This window comes from Maylandia zebra, linkage group LG5 (genome assembly GCF_041146795.1).
Source record: "Maylandia zebra isolate NMK-2024a linkage group LG5, Mzebra_GT3a, whole genome shotgun sequence".
Lineage (NCBI taxonomy): Eukaryota > Metazoa > Chordata > Actinopteri > Cichliformes > Cichlidae > Maylandia > Maylandia zebra.
The window spans coordinates 27,729,163-27,749,675 of record NC_135171.1 but is presented as its reverse complement, the minus strand read 5'-3'; the positions used below and the strand labels follow the sequence as shown (position 1 = coordinate 27,749,675).

Below are 20,513 nucleotides of genomic sequence, written 5' to 3'. Positions count from 1 at the left end.
ACATATGTGTTCATTCATAGTTTTTATGCATTCAGTGAGAATCTACAATGTAAATAGTCATGAAAATAAAGAAAAAAACATTAAATGAGGTTTGGTAGTGTACATTAAAATGTATTATCTTTGTATTATCTTTGAAGTGAACATGTGCCAACCACTGGAAAGGATCACCTTGAACAAGGGTTCAAGGTGATCCTTTAATTTCTCACCTGTCTGCAAAATTACAATTTATACTAAACAAATCATTTTACCAGCTTTAAAGGTGAAAGCATACAAATGATACACACTTAAACAAACTACAATGTCATTCTGTCATCGGTGCAGCCTCATGGAGTGGCTCTTTAGGCTTTCTTTGCTTACCATAATGACAGAAGAAAAGCAGAAACTTATTAATTCTTAACATAACAAACAAAGTTAAGTTAAAGGCACACAACAAATCTGACAAAAGAGGTAATTATAGCACAATATATGTAGTACAGAGATAAGAGCAGTGCTGGGCATTATAACAGGTTCTATGTGTGACATTTTGCTGAGAGAATGTCATAAGATAAAATCAGTATGACAATGAATTCTTGCATTTACTGTCATGCTTAAATGTAGTTTTTGTGTCTTTGAAAAACACAAAGATTACACATCCCTCATCATTTTTAGTTCAGATGGCATCTAAATGTAGTAAAAAGTTAAAAAAAATCCCAACATTTTAACATTTTATTGAGTTTTTTGTGAACATGATGATAAAAAGTGATGGTTTGCAGACACAACAAGTATGTGGATGAAGAGTGGAAAAACTGAAGCACAGAGGTTGCGTTGTTCTTGTTGGTGGGTCCATTAAAATATGCTGCACACATCTTGATTGCAAAACTCCAATATATCTGTTGGAAAGGAAAGCAAACAGACCCATTAGTGACAGTTTAATTGTGCAACAATCGGCCACTCTGTCGGGCTGCTGTCGTACCAGAGTGTGTGCAGTTGAAGACCGTGTCTGCGTGGGTGTAGAACTCCTCTCCGAGGATGGAGCGGTAGTCCATGTGACTCGTGTGGGCAAAGCATTGCGTTGCATCTTTAAACAGCAAATCACTTTCTCCATATTGATGAGACTCAAAGAGCCTGAACTCTGTGTTTGAGTTGACGGCCAGAGCTTCCTATATGGTCAAAAAACAAGTAATAAATACATTTAGAGGTATAATTATCCACCTGTGTCCTCGACTCAACTTTGGGCTGCATATTGGTGCAAAAATGATGCTATGCCATTAAAACATAGAGCTTCACTGAGCAAATATAAAAGCAGGAAGATAAAAAGCATTCTGCAAAACTTTTATAATAAAGAAATAGAGCTGAGGTAAGTCAAAGCAAATGATTATAAAAAACACACTGAGTAGTAAAGTAATGTACTGGCAGTAGTTTGCTGCTGGGGAGATTTTAAAAACAGATTGTTTAAATAAAATCTAAACAGACCTGTGACTTCATAAGGAAGTCGTACACTCGTGCTGTGAGCACGGGCCGTGTCATGACGGTGTTTGGTGGGATGACTCCCAGATTACAAGTCTCCCAGTCTGACAATGGGGCCCGGCGACCGTCAGCACACAGCAACTCAAAGTCTGACGATGACCACCCCTCTGCCCAGCCAGTGGTGTTCAGACCTGCAGGATGTAGGAGATGTAGACATTTGTCATGTGAAGTTAGAGTCTGTTAGTGTGAGTGATCGCATCACCGGTTTGATTTTGAATATCTCACCGAGGATGTTTGTGTGAAGGCTGTGTTGCTCGAGAAAGGCCACGTCACCATAGCTTTTCCCGCTGCGATCTCCAACTAAGCACCTGAGCAATGAGTAACGGGTTGAAGGGTCAGTTTAGTAAAATGGTTTAACTCTGTTTCCACCACTAATTTATATTAGAGGAAACCCCAAGAATCAGACTTCAAACAATCGCTTGGTGACAGTGGGAAGAAAAAAACTCTTAACAGTAAGAAACCTCTGGGAGAATGAGGCTCAGGGAGAGGCAACCATCTGCTGAGGCGGTTTGGGGATGAGTAGAAAGAGAAAAAAGTAGAGGGGCTTTATATTCTTCACTTGTCTCACACTGATGTTATGTTTTCTAGTGTTGCGCCATGGTCATGTGGAAATTCTGTTATAATATTTTTGGATGGAAGAATGATAGTAAAACCCATTTGAACCACTTGATTTCCAAAAATGCTTTGTTTAAAAAAAAAAAAAAATCTCTGTCAACTTTAGTATGTGTCTACAGATGACCCATAGAGACGAACGAAATTAGTTTATTCAGATTTATGCGCATTATGATGACGGAAGATACTTCGAAAAAAGAGGACAATAGAACTTAGAAAGACTAGATTTAATAATATTTGACGCAGGACATACACTTTACTACACATACCTTAAAGCTCCCATATTTCCATAGTAACGCTCATTGTGATTTTCAGTGCAGCGTTTGGTTGCAGTCTCCCCTGTGCCTCCGATGCATACCTTGCAAAGATTACCCTCAGATCCAGGAAGACAACTTTTCCAAAACACCTCATTGTACACTAGGAAAACACAAAGTGGCAGACTGCAGTCACGTGAGGGTCGAAGCAGCGTTGGATTAATTTAAAAGGATAAGGATCCAGCAGTGTGGGGTGCAAAGGTCCAGAAAACATGAACAAGATATTTCTAAGAAGTGGACTTGAATGAACACTGATTAGTGGTGAATAAGTTTAGTAAATCAGGATTTCCCATGAATTTTTCTGAAAACACTACCTTTGTCAGGATCACAGGGGGAGCTGCTGTTGTTCGCCAGGCTGTGTCTGTATGGCAGGAGCCAGCCTGCAGGGCTGTAGGTGTTGCTGTGGCAGGAGCGACGACCTCCGAGATTCCCGATGAATATGTTCCTGCTGGAGCGCTTTGCGACTGCTAAACCCACAACTGAGGGAAAGACTGAACAGAGCAGCAGACGTGGTTTCTATGTAGAAATAAGATCATTGTAGACTGATTATGCAGCTGTTTTTTGTCTTCATCTCACCATCTGTCTCCAAGTGAGTGGATCCTTCAGCAGGCATGCAGTTTTTTCCTGTGAAAACCCAACAACACAAGAGTGACACAGAAAAGCACGCGCTTTATTGATTAATCTGATGAGACTTTTTGTTTTGTTTTTTTACAAGGGAAAATGCTATGCAATCCTACTGGCCCTGTGTGAAAAAGTAATTGCCTAAACCTATTAACTGTTTGCGTCACCCTTGGCAGCAAGAACTGCAATCAGACATCTGCGATAACTGGCAATGAGTCTTTCACCTCACTGTGGGGGACTTTTGGCCCATACTTCTCTGCAGAATTGTTTTAATTCAGCTACACTAGAAGATGTTTGAGCATAAACGTCATGTTTGAGGCTATGCCAAAGTACCCAGACTTTGGTTAGGCCAATCTAAACCTTCATTTCTGTTATTTTGAGCCATTCAGAGGTCCTCGTGTGTTTGCTTCATAATTACATTACATTATTATATTCTGCAACAGTCCTACCATAATATTCCGTCACAACGGGGACAAGACCACACTTCCCTGCGATGAACGAATGCGTGGCATCCAGCGAGACAGCGTCCACCTCATCCCTCTGTGGTAAAGGCACACGTCATTTTAGCTTGTATAGTGTCCTAGAGAGTTTGATAAACATCTCAATAATCTGCAGTCTAGATGGCTTACCTTAATTTTCTCGATACAGTCACGCATTGAGACAGCTCTGACGCACACCAGTGGGTCAGACTTTATGCTGAGCGCCCACTGCTCACACTTCTTCTGCTCTGCGTAGCTGATGCAGCACCATCTAATGACACTGTCCTCCAGTGAGCTTCCTGCAAACACAAAGACACCGTAAAACCCAAGCCTGTGCGTTCTGAGTTTAAAAATGTACAACCGTACATATACTAGAACAAGCACCTTCATGCCCAAGTCCTTTGAGCAGCGCCACATAATCCAGCCCCAGCACCTGACTGACATCTATGTCGTCTTGCAGGACAACGAGTTTCTCAGTCACATCTCTGAAGAGAAGATCGTTTTCTCCAAAAGATGAGGAGCTGAAGAGTTGGAAGCGCTGCCTTTCTCTTCCTTGCCGACCAAACAGCGTCTAACAAATTAATAAAAAATGCTTGAACAATCAGTTAGTGGGTACAGTAACAGCTATGACCCTTAGGCACAGAGATGGAAATTGAACAAACTATTTACCTGCACAGTTGCTAGAAATTTGCGAACAACCTTGCGAAAATTAACTCTGGTGACCATGCCCCCTCCTGGACCACGACCCAGATTACAGCTTCTGTACTGGCTGAGGGGAGCTTGTGTGCCATCAGTACACAGTAACCTGAACTCATCACGCTCACTCTCTGACAAAAGAGACAAATAAAAAACTGAAAGGTAAACAAGTCTTAAGGGTGGGTCAGTGCAACTTTCTGCAGTTTGGTGGTTGAACTGATTTAAACAGGATATTTACAGCGATCAGGCATAACATTATACCCCCTGCAGGTGAAGTGAATAACGCTGACTGTTTCTTTATCTTGGCACCTATTAATATGTGGGATATATTTAGGTGCCAAGAGAACATTTTGTCCTGAAAGTTGATGGATTAGAAGCAGGAAAACTGGGCAAGCATAAGGATTTGAGTGAGCTTGAAGAGGACCAGATTTTGTTGGCTAGATCAGAGCATCCCCAAAACTTGCTCATTGACAGCTGGATTAGGCCCCAGCCTTTCAGCGACCCCGAATAATAAGCAGTTAAGAAAATAAGTTGAAGGACATTTTGATGAACAACATATTATATTCTATATTTTGGTTTTCTGTGCAAGCTTTTTCTGTACATTATCTTTTAAAACCTGTTAGTCCTGATGACTATGTGTAAAATAAAGGAACAAACCCCTCTCAGTTTATGGTGAAAGCAGTTTGTAGCACAAAGATCAGGAAAGTTTATTTATGGCTAAAACATAGCAGCAATACAAAGTAATACAGAAGTTTGATCATGAAAAACAAAACAAAAATTTGATAATTGGCTCAGTCCCAAGGTTGTGCGCAGCTTAGCACTTTTCTTTTAAGCACGTTATCTATCTCACATGCATTAGCTGATTAGGCTCAGCAGTTGCCCTAGCATGAATATGGACCAGCCGGGGTACCAGAGGAAACACACACAGGCTGTGGGGTGCTATTGTGGTTAGCACTGAACAACTATATCACCCACTGTCATCAGAAAGACTCTGTTCAGTCAAACTGTAATGTCATCTTTAGTTTTATTGTTTAATAACAACCAACAGTCAGTTTGCCATGACTTTAGGAACTTAACATTTTTTTATAAATATGATATTAATAGACCCCTTTATGCAAATGTCATTTTCAAAACATTTTGCTGGTTTTGGGATATCCCCATATATATTTTTATTTCAATACAATATAAAAAAAAATGCGTACCTTCAATAGTTTCAAGTGCTAAATGGTCCACAAATGCAACATCCCCTATCCCCCTCCTGAGACATCTGTAACAGAGCAAAACAGGAAATAAAAACAGTTTCCTGATGTTTTAACTGGTTGACCTTTTGTAAAGCCTGACCTGAGAGCTCCCTGGTTGTTGTAGAAGAGCTCGCTGTGGGATGTTTCGCAGTGGTAATTCTTCTGGCGTATGTAAGACTTCTGGCCCTGGCACAAAGTGCACAGAGGAGGTGCCATCGCACCAGCACCAGGAATACAGCTGGCACTGAAAAAAGTGCTGACATCTGTCAGAGGAGGAGAAAAAACAAGTCAGGGTGGGGGACTGAAAACCCAGATCAGAAATGAAAACACATTTATGGAAAAAATGCAGCTGACAGTTGATTACAGTCCGATTACCCTGACTAAGCGGATGCTCCTTTGCCCAGCTCAGGTAGTTTCGGGACAGCAGGAAGCCGAGCGGGAGACTCCATCCAGCTGTCCATCGAACTCCGCTGTGACAGCTCCTGTGGCCCTGCAGGGATCGTATGTCCAAGCTGCTGTTTCTCACCACAGCCACAGACAGAGTACAGCCTCCTGTAGATAAATATATAAACAGACATGTGGGTCTTTTCATATCAGTATCAACCAAATCTTCAATAACCCCACCTGAGTTATTGAAGCTATACAAAAAGATTCCTTTTTTAAGAGTCAAGACTGGGTGCTTTTTCACAGGTTCTATTTTTTGTTTTTTTGAAGTTCAGAATGTCCACTCCAGGTGTCCCAATCTAAAACTGAAATCTCAAGATGCAGCTCCTTTAGCATTACCAAGATCTTAACTCCTTCAGTAAACATAATTTCATATTTAACTGGCAATTTGGAAAGTGTTAAATATATAAACTATGCTAGAAAATGATTATATGCATGAGGAATTACGGCTAGAAGACTAATCAAAATGTAGGTAAAAAGGGGACCTTTCAGATGCTACAGCATGTTGTAACTAGTCACTCTTCCTGCACAGCCCTGAAAGATTGACACAAAATTTACTTTTTCAAGTTTTCTCTTGTGAATTATTATTAATTATTTTCTACCTTCATTTTGTCCATGAAGCTAGCTCTTACATTGCTCAAAAATATGAAAAAAAGGTTATTAAAAAGCGCCAAATTTCAAACCACTCCTGTACTCTGAGGGTGTTAAAGTCAGAACATTTTCACAGTATGATGGTACTATTTTGCATGGTTATGCTCATTCTAAGCTCCAAGCTCATTCTGAATGGGGTTAAGTTCGAGAAACGTATTTTTCAATAACCCGCTTTTTAGATCAGTGCTGAAGATATATCTCAGAAAAGTGAGCTTAAACCTACCATCACTGTAGATCTCCTTAGCAATGGCTACAAGGTCAAACTGCTTGACAGCTGAGTAAATTTCTCCTGCATCTAAAGTTACAATGTCAGCACGATTAGCCTGAAACAAACAATTGACAAAAAGAGTTTTAAATAGTTAATTTTACATCTCAGCAAATTCAATTAATACAATGCTAATACACGGTTATCCCAAAAAGAAGGGATGTGCAATGTACTGTTTATAAGGTTGGGGAAACCTGCAGTCAGCTGAGACTAAAAAAGTCACTTGACTTGGATGAGTGAGGAAACGTTTCTCCCACTGAAAACGCTACGTCCAGATGAACAGAATCAACTTTTGGGTAATGTACTTGCACTTTATTGTGTCCTCCATGTTATGGTGCTTTCTAATTTTACTCCACTACAGTCTGGATGTAATCATTGAGTTTTGTAATCCATTTATTTTACAGCTTAATTTCATTAGTGTAGTTCTCCTTGCAACTTCACTATTACACTTCTCTCTCTCTTATAGTCCTGCACACATATTCTGTCTTGCTTCTCGTGACTTTCATTTGCATTTGGTAAATTTTTATTTACCTCATTTTCACCTGCCTGCCTTATCACCAGTGCAAACAGGGGGCTAAAAGTCAAACCCAGCCCCACCATGAACACAGGAGTCACTCCAATCACATATCTCACCACTGTCCTCATACATGTCGTCCACCATCCACACATAGTTCTCTGGCACTCCCTCGTGCAGTATCGCAGTTCTTCTCTTGGCGCCTTATCATGTTATCTCCATAAAGACAAGTGCAACTCCTTCCATCTTTCCATACTTTTCCATCAACACTCTTAAAGCACACATGGCATCTGTTGTGCTTTTTCTCAACATGAAGCCAAACTGCTGCTCACTAATCATCACCTCGGTTCTTATCCTAGCTTTAACAGCTCTTTTTCATATTTTCATGGTAAGGTGAATCAGCTTTACTACATCTCTGCTCATCACCCTTGTTACTGATATGCAAGCAACTTTAAATAATTTGCTCCAAGCTGGATTAAAACGCCTTTTTATTGTGTATTGCATTGTAGACTTGCTCACCTTGATCCTATTGATGCAGTCAGTTGTGCTAGATGCTCGTATGCATGAAAGTCTGGCAAAAGCTGCCAGAGTGGCTGGTGACACCACTGCTGCCAGAGCTTTAGCTAGTTCTGCACACTTCCTCTGTTCAGGATCTGACACTGCGCACCATCGCATCTTCTTAGCTGCCATGAAGGGAGCAGTTCAAATGGTTAAAGAAAGAAAATAACAGCCATAAGAATGCATACAGTCCTTCCAACTTTCAGTAAATTCAAAAGACTCTACAATATTCATATTATTAAACTCAGTTTTATTAATGTCCTGAAAAGCAAATGCTCCAAACAGATGGTAACAGGAACCAAAAACACCTCAACAATACGAGGCTGAAGAACATAAAATATTTCAAGAAACAATAATAATCACCTAGTTCAGTAACAACACTTACCACTTACAGAGCACACAAAGATGGAAAAGAGTAAAATGGGATAAAATCCTTGCATTTTGACTTGCTCTTGATCAAAGATATAATAACTCTGCAAACAGACCGCAGTCCTCTCTGTTAAACTAAAATCTGTGATTTTAGTTCAGTGATTTTCTGAAGTACTAGAAGCACTGCTACAAACAGGGTAATAGCAGACCTATTGCGTAAGGGCACCTCCTCCGAAAACAGTAAAGTCACTCTTTGCACACATATGGAAAATATTTTGCACCATCTGCAACAAGGACAACCCCTATTCAATGTTTTGCTGGATTTACAGCTATAGAGCTGAGTGTTCCTTTAAGGCACTTGACGTTTATGTTTTGGGAATGCCGAAGACATTTTACACAATAATTAATAAGAACCATTCAAATTGGTCCCCACCAGCTGAGGGCAGCAAAGACATAAGCACAGAGTAGTTAAATATGCATGTGCTGATTCAGTTCTAAGATCAGACTATTTTTTTAAAATGTGATGCTGGCAAGTGAACAACAGTTCAAACAATCAGCAGGTGAGCCCGTCACGCTCTCCATTATTCCTGTCATGTTGGAAATGCAGAGTTTTGAGATTCTGACTCTTCTGTTTTTTGATGAGGAGCATGAAGTCCTAAACTCCGGAGGACAGTCTGCAAATGCTGGATTCTCTTTGCGTGCAGCAACATCACCGGTTTCTGTTTTTCCAGCTTAGTGGACAGCCTGTCGATGAGCTCCTCCAACTGTCAAATGAAAAATCACCAGGAGTGACACAGTCAGTATCATGAACAATAATTTAATAATTTAATTGAATGCACCACCCTCTCAGCTCAGTTTCTTTTCCTCCACAGACAGAGATTTACAGGTCAAATGACGCTGTAGAAGAATGCATGGAAAATCTGAGCCATCAGGAAGAGAAACTTCAGAAGTTACTTCAGGTAACTAGCATCATGATTAAGACTGCACATGCACACATTGCAAAGTTTTCCTTTCCATAAGGAAATAAATGTGAACCCTTAGATTTATAACAGATAGTTAAAAAATGAAAAGGGTAATGTATGTCATAACTGAATCTGTTTTCCTACCTTATCACACTTACTTGTTGCGTAAGATATCTGTTGTTATAAGTGCTTATACACTTTGTAGATTCAATAATTGCATAATATTTGAAATGTCAGGAATTTAAAATATCTTACTCTAGAACTGGTCGAGGAATTACCTAACAAAAATACTTTTTTCAACAAAAGGCAGTTCACTTCATTAATAATCTCTAAAGCTTCACTCACACAGGCGTAGAGACTGCTTGGCAACTCCAAAAGAGGTTGGTGAGTGGTTCCTGGCTCAACTAGTTGAGGAATATGCACTTTTGGTGGTTCCCTAGCAACCACCGTTCGCTAGGGAACGCAAGTGTAAAATTAGTCTTTACACTTGTGTGACTGGGGTACTAAGCTTAATACTTATGTGAACCTAAATGTGAAAGGCACCAAATTTTGGGCTGTGATGATTAAATCAAGATAGCGTAACAGCAAACAATGTAAGTTTATGTTCAACATAAACAGTGACAAAAGTATCTTGTGTCCTTACGTCCTTCAACTCTTGACAGATAGCATTTTTTTCCATCACTTCGTCCTTTCCACTGGTCTGCAGCCAACTCTGTAACACCCCTTTCAGCTTTCGCCATGCCCTGAGTGAATAAAACACCGGTGCTATTTTCACATCACATATTGCAAAGAAAAGAAGAGTGGAAAAACAGATTTCTACCGGAGCTGCTTTCTGTCCAGCTGGAAACTCTTCATGTCCTGTTGAATCCTGAGAAGCTCGCTCATCAGAGCTGACGTTGAATCACTTGTTGCATTTTTAGCATCAGGAACCTCAGTTTCTCCACCAGATGCACTCAGACGTGTTTCTTGAAAAAGCAACAAAACAGTTCTTTTGAGTTTGGTGATTTAATAAGTTTTTTTTTTAGTTTTTTTTTATAAATATTGAAAACATACTCTAGAAAAAAAGAGCAGGGTCTATACCTGGATATGCAGATGAGTGGGGATCTAAAGAAGTGACAGACTGAGGAAAACGCTCAACTGGAGAGTCTCCAAGACTTGATTTGAACTTAAAAAGAAAAAAAGGTTTAACCCAAATTGAGTTACTTAATACAGCAACAAATAGTTGCTGATATGTCAAACAGGTGTATCTTATCTTACTTTATTCTGTGTCCCAGTAGTCATGAAAGCAGAAGGAGGTAAAAGAGGTTCTTGGTTTTGGGTGTGCTGAAAAAAGTCCATGTTGGACATTAGAGATTCAGAAGGTGGCACAGTTGACATGACACTGCACTGATGTGGAGAGGCAACAAAAACTTCATCAGCATGGGGGCAGTTTGACGCTGGATGGTTTCTCTGTGTGGGACGACTGGACTCAGATGAGTTTGGAGCTGCTTTAATGTTGGTGACGGCAGATTGTGGCTGGGTACTTGAGTAAACAGAAAAGAAAAAGCTTTAATCAGTGATTCCTACACTGACTTTTAACACAATGCTTCAATTTAAGTAAGTTTATTATAGTTCAAACGATATTCAGATGCTTGTCTTCTGTTTTTATTTTCATGTATTACCACATACAGCATTGGAAAAAGGATTTTACCATCAAAAAACATGAAGCAATGTTTCTTTTACTGATAACTTCTCTTCCCTTTATGGGACTAAAGGCTGCAATGTTTGGGTATGCAGCCTAAAAAAAAAAAAAAAGTCAAACTGCATGTGTGGAACAGTTTCACGGCTTGTCAGAGTGAAGTACACACTCACAGCTTGCTGTGCAATCCAGCTGCAGCTTCCTGCTTTGTTGAGTCAGAAGATGAAACACTGCTCAGACAGAAGCTCACACTCTTTTTTGCTGGCTGCCCTCTCGTCTCTTGCTCTCTTCGGGGTTTGCACAGTGCCCGCTGCTTCCACCGTGCAGCACAACGTTTAACAACTCTCTGGAGGTGTTGTGATCTCTGCAGGACACAAGCAGAGAAGTGAGGCACTGAAATCTTAGGTCTAGAAATCACAAGAAATGCACAATAACCTACTTGCAGTTGACTGTGTTGTGTTAGGTTTGTTGTGAGATCATTCATATGAGCGGCATATGTGAGGATGCATGTCACCCCCTCCCTCAGCAGCTGGTCTCTGTAGACCAGTGCAGCTCTGGCAGCATGTTCTTGCTTTCTCCGCTGCTCTGTGACCCAAATCCTCCACTCATACAACACCTGCGTCAGGTCCAGAAAGTATAAGAGGGCTTGTTAGACCCTGTGAGCACCATTTCTGCAATGCATTTGGTGGTGTAGAGAGAAAAGAATGTGGAGGCAGGTTATTTACCTTGGCCTGAAGTGTGAGGGACCAGTGCCAGAGTGCTCTCTCCGTTTGCTTCGCCTCTCGCTGTCTGTGCTGCAGCTGTTAGCAGAAAGAAAAACCAAAGCCTGTTTAACTGCTCTCAATCAAAACCAATCAATACTCATTCATTAGAAATGCCACATTTGCAGCATGACGACAATAAACACACAGACAGATCTCAAAAATCGCACAGTCAGAATACACAGAGACAGCCTAAATCCATAGAAGAAATGCGGCAAGGTCTTCAGATGGCCAAAAATAAACCAACCTTCAAAGTGCCATAAAAACCTGGGAGCAAATGAAGTAAGGGGAACTGATGCCATTTTAAAAGTAAAGACTGTCCACACCAAATACTGATTTGATGAATCAAATCTATTGATTTAAAGTCTGACTTTGCTGTTTTCCCATAACTCTTTTTCCTAACAGAAATGATTAGCAGTAAAAGCAAAATAGAAGCAAATGGTAGATATTCATTTCTTTTGAACAATCAGTCTGTTCAGACCACAAAAAAAGGAAAATCAACAAACCTTTGTTTTCCACTGCTCAAAGTACATCTGGTACATTTTTAATCTCAGCAATAACAGTCCCTGTCGTTTCATCACCTACAAAATCACAGTTTTAAACACGTTAGATTACAGCTTGATGACAGTATAGATGTATATGCATTGAGGGATAAAAGAAGTTAGAACCTTATTCTTCTGGTGCTGGTAGTGATGCTCTTTCCAAGCTTTCAGCGCATTAGAAAGGAGTTTGGAGTTATGGTGTCTCCTGGCTTTTTCCATGATTATCCTCTCCCTCCGAGCCTCCCTGGTCCGATTCCTCCATCGTCTGAAAAATTGCAGCAACCGCACTAAACACAGAAATCATTAAAAAGTTTACAACAATTTGGATACACCTGGTAACCAGACAACACAGTTCTGATGCAACAGTTACTTAACAGGTACAAAATCTTTGACAACTGCTGAGGTAACTGCTGCATTTGTCTAGGCGGTATCTTTCCATGACAGCCAAACAACTCTAAGACTAAGAAAGACATGCTGGAATATCAAAATTACTTACCACTGCTCTTAATGGTTACAGGTAGGTGGCAATCACAAGAGCAAAGTTAAGTTTGTTTAAAGAAAAATAAATAACTAAAAGGAGTTAAAATGGGACCATATGACATTACTTTCATTTATAGACTGCTGAGCCCTGCTTAGTGCTTCCCTCTGCTGGAAGCGCTTTGACACCGCAAGTGTTGTTGCTTCTCTCCACGTATGAAACACCTTGAAAGATTTAGTGAAAAGAAAGCAATCGGTGTTGAAAATATGAAGACGCCTGATGATGTTGAACATGTATGCATCAGATCGCTTTGTAACCTTAAGCTGAAGGGAGTGATCGAAGTGATTCTGTGCTTGTTGCTCTTCGAGCCGGATCTCCGCTCGCTGCTCTGCATTTTCCCTCCACTCAGTAAGCGCCACTCTGGAGAGACATGACTGAAACTTAAGATCCTAACAAACACCTAGGATTTCTAAACAGAAGAAATGAAATTCTGATTTTAGAATGAAACACAGTATTTGTCTTTATTACCTGAGAAAACACTGAGTGTGCTGCTTGTGAAGCTCCTCTGCATTGTCATAGATCTGAGACATCTGCAGGTGGTGTTTCTGTGAATACAGCAGGCCACAATGCATAGACTTCAACATTGTTTTCATGACCCTAAACAAATAAAATCATGTGGTTTTAACTGATATAAGATGTGCACCTTCCAGGCCACAAAGGAGTGTTTTAGAAGTTTAACTTCATGCCAACTCTGAACCTCTTCCAGCCTGCTTTTCTTTTCTCTCTGGACCTGAACAAACTGACACACACAGAGAAAAAAGAAAACGGATACATCACACATGAATATAATAAAAATCAAAGCGGGGAAGAAAAATCTATCAGCTTTCATAATGGCACTCCAAAGCTTTGGTCTCATTTAGGCAGTCTCATGCTGTCAGAGATGCTGAGCAGAATTTATAAGATACACATTTCCACATCAAAAAGCAAATTCTTTCAGTCTTTTTCAAATCTTAAGCACTGATTCCTTACTGCACAATGACTAAAGTAACAGATGGAGTGCAGACTAGACTCAACAAAAATGTAAAATAATCACCTTTTCCCATTTTTCTACAGCCTTTCTTAAGCAGCGCAAATCACCCTGATGGCAGGCCTGCTGCTCTCTGTTTCTCCTGAAGTAAAACAAATAAACGATTCTATTAGCCGACAGCACATTTAGCTCAAGCCCAAATTATTCAACAACTTCACCAAAACGTCTTCTTGAGCTTCACCTGTCTCGTAGCTCAGTGCTGTTTTCCTTCCACTGCATCATCGTCCTGTGTAGAAGTGTGCGACGATACAGACTACGTGAAGCCTCCTGTTTCTCCACCTCTTTGATCCGCTCTTGTGTGCGCTGCCTCCATCGCGTCCAGACTCTCTGCTTCTGGCATCTCTCGTCATGAAGAACTGCCTGGAAAAACTTAAATGTTATTTATCACCAGTGCAGTGCACCACAACAAAGTTTTCATCTGCAGTTGACGTACCAGCCGCTCAGAAAGCATCTCTTCCTTGAGCTTCTCCGACTTCCCCCACCAGGTGTAAAACACCCAGGCGCACTGGCGCCGCCTGACAACACAGTGGACAGACAGATCATTTGGACATATTCATCCACCCACTGAGGTTGAAAACTACAAAGTCTACACACAAACCAGTATAAACCAAAGTCTAGATAGTGCAAACTGAATGTTCTCCCTGAGATGCCTAAATAAAGTCAATCTGATACTCTGACTGCCTGGGAAATGATTCCTGATTGTGGTGCCTCAGGGCTTGGATACCACAGACAGTTCCATAGAAAACTACCTTTTTTGTCTTTGAGTTACAGCCAGAGACCAGCTCCCATGAGCAAAAATGATCCTCAATAAAATTGGGGTCAATTTGGCACAGAAGATGATGTCTGCTTTCTGTTTAAAGACTGTGGTGAATCTGTATGCGTGCATCCCACCACTCAGAATGGGACCAGTGATCTAAAAATAGAGGGTCTAAAAACAGCATCCACACTGAAAGTGGCCCAGAGAAGCCAAAAAAATAAGAACCTTAAAGGGGAAAGCAGCCAAATTTAAAAAGGTATATTGTTATTTTAATTTCTTGGGAAGAGTTGCATAACTGAAGAGGAGAAAGGTGATGACTCACCGATTATAAGCTTGAGCTTTGAGTCTTCTCTGTTGAAGCATTCTGCTGTGGAGGGTAAACTCAACCCAAGACTGGAAACACCGAGGTAGCATACGGTCTACAAACCAAATGTCTGCACGACGCTCCAGTTCCTGTAAAAAAAATAAACAAAAAAACAAAACATAACAAGTTGATTGTGTTGTAATGTAAAAGCATCTGTATCTCTGCTGTCTTGAGTTGTATTTGAAAATACCTGCATGTATCTCTGCTCAGCAAGTTTCTCTCTCCAGTGGTGAAAATGTCTTCTAAGCAGTGAAGTGCTGCAACGAGAACCAAATTCCATTTGTAGCACCGGTATTACAACAAAGAACTGTGAATATAGCCCTGTGGATTGGGAAATGTATGTAAGAGCACCTGTAGTTACTCAGGGCCATCTCTATGAGGAGTTTAAAACTGCAGTTTTCAGCTTCCTCCACACGATCCTGCCATAGTTTCCAGTACTTACGAGTCATCTGCGCAAAAAAAAAAAAAAAAGCATTTCAGATGCTTTGAAACCTTCAATGAGATTAACACTGACTGTCTGCAGTGTGAAGATCAGTTACCGTTTGCTGACAATGTTGGATAGCCATACGGTTGTTCAGTCGATATGTTTTGTTCAACACGACATTAAGAGACAACCCTCGCAATCCAGCACGCTGCAATGAGAATGTGCTGAGATGAATACATGAATTGATCGTGCTGATCTTTGCTTATGAGTGGGTCCATTATTTTATTTATTTATTACCATTAAATGATGTTGGTAGTGTTGATTTGCTGCATTCTTTCTTTCAGTTTCTTCTCTGCACAATGCCACATCTACTGAAGAGCTCAAGAATCAAACAACAGTGCTAATAACTTAAAACTGATTTAGTAGCAGGTAGAAAAACTAGTTTATCCAAGTTTTATCCATTCTACAGGTGGATCAGGATACAAGCTCTCCAACGCACTAGTGCTCTGCACTGGATGCTCTGCGTGGCCAAACTGGCTGCTGCTTGCAAACGGGTCTCTTCACTGTGTTTGCAATCGAGAGCATTTCTCCATTTACTCCAACACTTCCTCACCAGGAGGCGAGAGCAGGCACGCTGAGCCAAAACTGAAGGCGAAACACAAAAGAACAAAAAATAAAAATGTGTTAAGAGATAGCAAAATAATGATGTTTCAAGAAAGCTGTGTGGGTATTTTATAATGACCTTGTGTTTCTTTCTTGGTGTGGCGATACGACACATATCTTATCCACTGATGCAAAGCTCTTCTTTTCAATCCGGAGATATAATGAAACGCAGCTCTGGATTCTTTTTCTTTCTGGCAAGAAGCAGCCGTCTGCATCTCTTTCCACTGAAGCCAAGCCTTCAATACAAAATATATCAGGTGACTCATCACCAGAGAGAACACACAGGAGTAATATACCTCAAGGTTCACTACTCTTTGGTTTTCTTTATACATTTTACCCTGGGAGCATGTCGTCCATGGGCATAATATAAGTTGACAACCACCTCAGCTTAGATAAGCATTTCAATTCAGTCGTATTTTATGCTGTTTAGGACTTAGACTCAGTAAGAGTTAGTTTTCACAGGATTGTCGTATAACTGAGCTATTTTCCCATTCCTGATTTATTTTTGCACATTTATCTCACTTAAATGTTTCAGATCAAATGTTAATATTAGATAAAAAATAACTGAGGTTCATATGAAATGCAGTTTTAAGTAATGATTTCATTTATCAAGGATAAAAATAATCCAAACCTACAAGGCCCTGTGCGATAAAGCAATTTCTCCCTAAACCTAATGACTGTTTGTGCCACCCCTGACAACGAGAACTAAAATCAGGTGTTTGCAATAACTGATAATGAGTCTTTCACATCCCTGTGGAGGAATCTTGGCTAACTCTTCTTTGCAGAATTATTTCAATTCAGTCGCACTGGTGTGTTTTGGATCATTGTTCTGCTGCATAGCCCAAGTGCGTCTGAATTTCAGAGCATGAACTGATGGCTGGACATTCTCATTCAGGATTTTCTGGTAAAGAGCAGAATTCATGGTCCATCACAGAGTCACCACCATGTTTGACTGCTGGTGTAATGTTTCTTTTATGAAATACTGTGTGAGTTTTATGCCAGATGTAACGGGACTCAAACCTTCCAAAGGGAGATGGTGGTATGATGTGAATCTACTTGACTTCGTCTGACAGGTTCCATTTCCATTATTTCTTGATTCAACAGGTCTGCCTTGAATCAGGCTGAGGTGTGGCTATTAAAATTGAACTCAACTTTCTAAAGAATGTGATTAATCACAGTTAATTTAAAATTCAATAATAACAACAGATGAAATTATCAATATAATATTGTTATTATTATTTTTTGTATTTCCTTGGGTCATCTTTATCTAATTAGTTTGACAGATTGGAACAGCCTAACTGAGTAGATCAGACTGCCGAGCTTACTATTGATGGGTTTAGATTTTGTTATTGTCATTTGTATTTAGAAACATTTAACCATATATGCTTAGAGGTGTATAATCATTTGTAGATTGAAAGAATGTCTCATCCTAGGAGGTCTGTAACAGCTCTGTGTAGCATGAAGGGGGAGTGCGTTCACTCCCTCTACAGAGTGTTCCGGCGTAGATCACACCTCCTAGGAGAGGTCGTATCTTCTCTTGCTGATATATGGTATAGCAAGCACACGTATATCTGTTTAAGTATAAGAGCCTTTTGTTCAGATGGACCGCTAGACTCCTGGCACCAGCTTTGGGGAGTCTTCACAGGGTCACATCTGGACCTCACACACACACACACACACACACACACACACACAGTATTCTTTGTTCACATGTATACCTATGTAAGATGTTATATGTTAATGACCCTATGCATATTCATGTAACCACAATAAAAGGAGTGCTATGGGGGACCTGCCTGAGAGTCTGACGGTGGTCAAGTGGTGGAACGACACTCGGCCCCAGCCAGGTCTCCCTCATGCATGAGTGAACCAGAGAACTTTGGTGCCTTGTGTCTTGCTTTTTGCTGCGTAGCAGATTGTCCTTAACATTCCAGCGAATAGGTTTATGCTACAAACCTATCAACTATCATCTATCATCACCATAAATCTCTCTTAAAGACATACTTTGATGAGCAAGTTTTTACTGTGCCTCTGCTTTGAAATGAATGTTGTCCTTCATTTATTCTTGGTGATAATTTTTTATTTATTTTAATTTTTCATAATTGCTTTTAATTTACATGTTTATAATTTTAATTGTCTTTATCTTTATAAGGGGCGACCGTGGCTCAGGGGCTTGGGAAGCGTATCTGTAACTGGAAGGTCGCCGGTTCGATCCCCGGGCTCTCTGTCCTGGTCGTTGTGTCCTTGGGCAAGACACTTTACTCTACCGCCTACTGTTGTTGGCCAGAGGGGCCGATGGCGCGATATGGCAGCCTCGCTTCTGTCAGTCTGCCCCAGGACAGCTGTGGCTCCAACCGCAGCTTGCCTCCACCAGTGTGTGAATGTGAGAGTGAATGAATAATGGCATTGTAAAGCGCTTTGGGTGCCTTGAAAAGCGCTATATAAATCCAATCCATTATTATAAAAATAAGATTTGTCTTTATCTACTGCCTTTGAACTTCTTCTAATGTCAGTGTTCCTACACTTTATGTTGTTTCACTTTTAATTCTTCTTAAACATTTTGTAGTTTGTCACTTTGTTTTGAAAGGTGCAGTATTGAAAAAAAGTTATTGTTGTTATTTTTATTATTACTATTGATAATAATATTAACATGTGATTCACAGGGGTGTTCGATCACGCCCTTACCCTTGTCTTTAAGGTTAGCGCCCTCTGTTTCTGTGCTTGATCCTCCAAAATGTGAAGGTCTCGACGGTGCTGTAATCTAGTCTGCCACAAGCTCCACACTGAGCTGCAAAACAAAAACAAAGGTAAAACCAATATTATGGTAAAAATCATAATGCTAGAAGTTTTCATTTGCTAACACAAATCTCACTGCATAGCTGAGAGCCTGTACTGCTCAAGAGCTGATTCCAGCATTCTGCTCTTCAGTCTTCTCATCTCTGTGAAAACCTCCCATCTGTCCAACACCAGACGCATCCGCTGCTTGTCAGCTGATAATAGAAACAAAGTGGGTGATGACACGTCAGTGAATTATGAAATCTGACAAAAAAAAAAAAAAATCCCCAAACCAACATTACGCTTGAATGGTAAAAGTCACACCAAATGACTGAGCCTTTTGCTGTTGCATCTTCTTTTCCCTCTGCAAACACACAAACATTCGCCAGCTGTGGAGAGTCCAGTTGCACAGGTAATACCTGAAATAAAAGCAGCATGAATACATGAACAGACTTTGGTTATTCAACTATAAAAGTCCTTCATAATGTACTGTAATGACCTGTAGTGACAGTCTGCTCGCATGTTCAGACTCCACTCCCTCCTGGATGACCACCACTCATCTCTCCATCCTTCAAAGGTTCTTCTCAGTACCACTCTGTTATAATGCGACCTGGAAAACACTGGAATTAGTGAGCAGGTAGGAAAACGAGGGCAACCAGATGGCAAACTTGAAAATGCTTTCAATTTCCAAAATAAATGAAACAGGTTACTTTGCTTCATGAGGAAGAACTCGGCCAAAGGTGTTCTGTATCCATATCTTCAGAAACTTTCTTGCAAGGTGCCTGCAGAAGTTAAAAAAATGGAGACTTAATTTTCAGGAAGACAGTAACATGATAACAATGGGTCAAGGAATAGTCTCAGCACCTTATTCTCAGCTCCTTGAGTCTTCCACCTTTGTTCCAGCTGTATCCAACTCTGTAAGCGACCTTTCTGATGTGAATTTTGCGCACTTGTTTTGCTTCGCCACGAGATCTGACATAGTTTAAACGGGGTCTTACTGGATCTGAGTTTCCGCCGCTACTTTGCATTTTTCAAGCGGCTATTATACAGAGCACCGAATCGTATCACTTCTCATATACAATCATCCTCATTTTACACTTTGAAGGCTGTTGTAGCTTACATGACAAAATTACCTTCATTTATCCTCACGTTAAAACTCTTTACAAAGTGCCGCGCGTTTGTTTTTCCTTATCACGTGACCACTTGGTGTCTTCGATACACAGTTGTCAACAGCAACAACCTCCGCTGCCGCTCCACACTAAACTGGTTGTGGTAGTTGTAAGAGTCAAGGTCTGCTTAATAAACTTCTCAATATGGGGTGGTGTTTTTCATACACCTCCCTCTACAACAGTTTACATTCTGAAATGTTTACTTCACACGGGAAGAACGTACTTAAGGTCCCCTCAGTTTAACGACGATGACACGAAATGTCAGTCGTTGACTGCCCGCGAGGACGGGGTCTTTATTTTCATACGGACCACCAGGAGACAAGCGGTGGAGAATCACAAATCGAGCGAATCCTGAGACAAAATATGGCCGTCTCTAATAATGCCTGTCAAGTGCCTTTTACCGTAGTATAAAAAAATCACTACAACGCTATTTACATTTTCAATATGTTATATACATACGTATAAACCAATTTATTGGGAAATTAATTGTCATATATTGATTTAGATTTCAAAATAACTATCGCCAACGAACACCTGCCAATTTTAATTTTTACAAAGGCGCGCTGGTCACGGCGTAATCTTT

The 20,513-nt window shown here is 40.4% G+C and overlaps 2 protein-coding genes across 3 annotated transcripts; both read right to left on the bottom strand.

Annotated features, from left to right (window-relative positions):
• Positions 1-692: 692 nt before the first annotated feature.
• sxph (saxiphilin) lies at positions 693-8,405 on the bottom strand. Its single transcript, XM_076884164.1, has 17 exons — positions 8,287-8,405; positions 7,863-8,026; positions 6,788-6,887; positions 5,845-6,021; positions 5,570-5,732; positions 5,431-5,495; positions 4,202-4,359; positions 3,917-4,103; positions 3,683-3,831; positions 3,503-3,593; positions 3,009-3,056; positions 2,747-2,923; positions 2,388-2,535; positions 1,732-1,814; positions 1,453-1,637; positions 953-1,139; positions 693-869 (listed from the first exon to the last, which is right to left on the bottom strand). The coding sequence occupies exons 1-17, from the start codon at positions 8,339-8,341 to the stop codon at positions 826-828; spliced, it is 2,181 nt and encodes a 726-aa protein (XP_076740279.1). The 5' UTR covers positions 8,342-8,405; the 3' UTR covers positions 693-825.
• On the bottom strand, positions 8,131-20,236 carry sfi1 (SFI1 centrin binding protein). Of its 2 annotated transcripts, none has more exons than XM_076884163.1 (30): positions 19,626-20,236; positions 19,472-19,543; positions 19,261-19,371; positions 19,086-19,180; positions 18,859-18,976; positions 18,672-18,774; positions 16,066-16,222; positions 15,807-15,968; positions 15,621-15,691; positions 15,439-15,531; positions 15,251-15,348; positions 15,090-15,156; positions 14,858-14,988; positions 14,212-14,293; positions 13,960-14,138; positions 13,785-13,860; positions 13,395-13,490; positions 13,220-13,296; positions 13,009-13,111; positions 12,819-12,915; positions 12,340-12,500; positions 12,178-12,252; positions 11,636-11,710; positions 11,350-11,526; positions 11,084-11,274; positions 10,490-10,754; positions 10,313-10,397; positions 10,053-10,197; positions 9,876-9,975; positions 8,131-9,034 (listed from the first exon to the last, which is right to left on the bottom strand). In XM_076884163.1, the coding sequence occupies exons 1-30, from the start codon at positions 19,787-19,789 to the stop codon at positions 8,861-8,863; spliced, it is 3,600 nt and encodes a 1,199-aa protein (XP_076740278.1). In that variant the 5' UTR covers positions 19,790-20,236; the 3' UTR covers positions 8,131-8,860. The 2 variants fall into 2 exon arrangements, with proteins under 2 accessions (XP_076740278.1, XP_024658158.2); XM_024802390.2 differs by having other exon boundaries at positions 18,880-18,976.
• Between the last annotated feature and the right edge of the window lie 277 nt (positions 20,237-20,513).

What these genes read in the sequence shown, in the direction of transcription:
- sxph (XM_076884164.1), bottom strand. Translation starts at nt 8,341, where the DNA reads ATGCAAGGATTTTATCCCATTTTACTCTTTTCCATCTTTGTGTGCTCT. An exon ending in CGTTGTGACGGAATATTATG is followed by an intron (nt 3,057 to 3,502) that starts GTAGGACTGTTG and finishes GGGTTTTCACAG; the next exon opens with GAAAAAACTGCATGCCTGCT. An exon ending in CCCCTGTGATCCTGACAAAG is followed by an intron (nt 2,536 to 2,746) that starts GTAGTGTTTTCA and finishes GTGTTTTCCTAG; the next exon opens with TGTACAATGAGGTGTTTTGG.
- sfi1 (XM_076884163.1), bottom strand. Translation starts at nt 19,789, where the DNA reads ATGCAAAGTAGCGGCGGAAACTCAGATCCAGTAAGACCCCGTTTAAAC. An exon ending in CGAGCAGACTGTCACTACAG is followed by an intron (nt 19,181 to 19,260) that starts GTCATTACAGTA and finishes CTTTTATTTCAG; the next exon opens with GTATTACCTGTGCAACTGGA. An exon ending in AAAGCTCAAGCTTATAATCG is followed by an intron (nt 14,294 to 14,857) that starts GTGAGTCATCAC and finishes CTGTGTTGTCAG; the next exon opens with GCGGCGCCAGTGCGCCTGGG.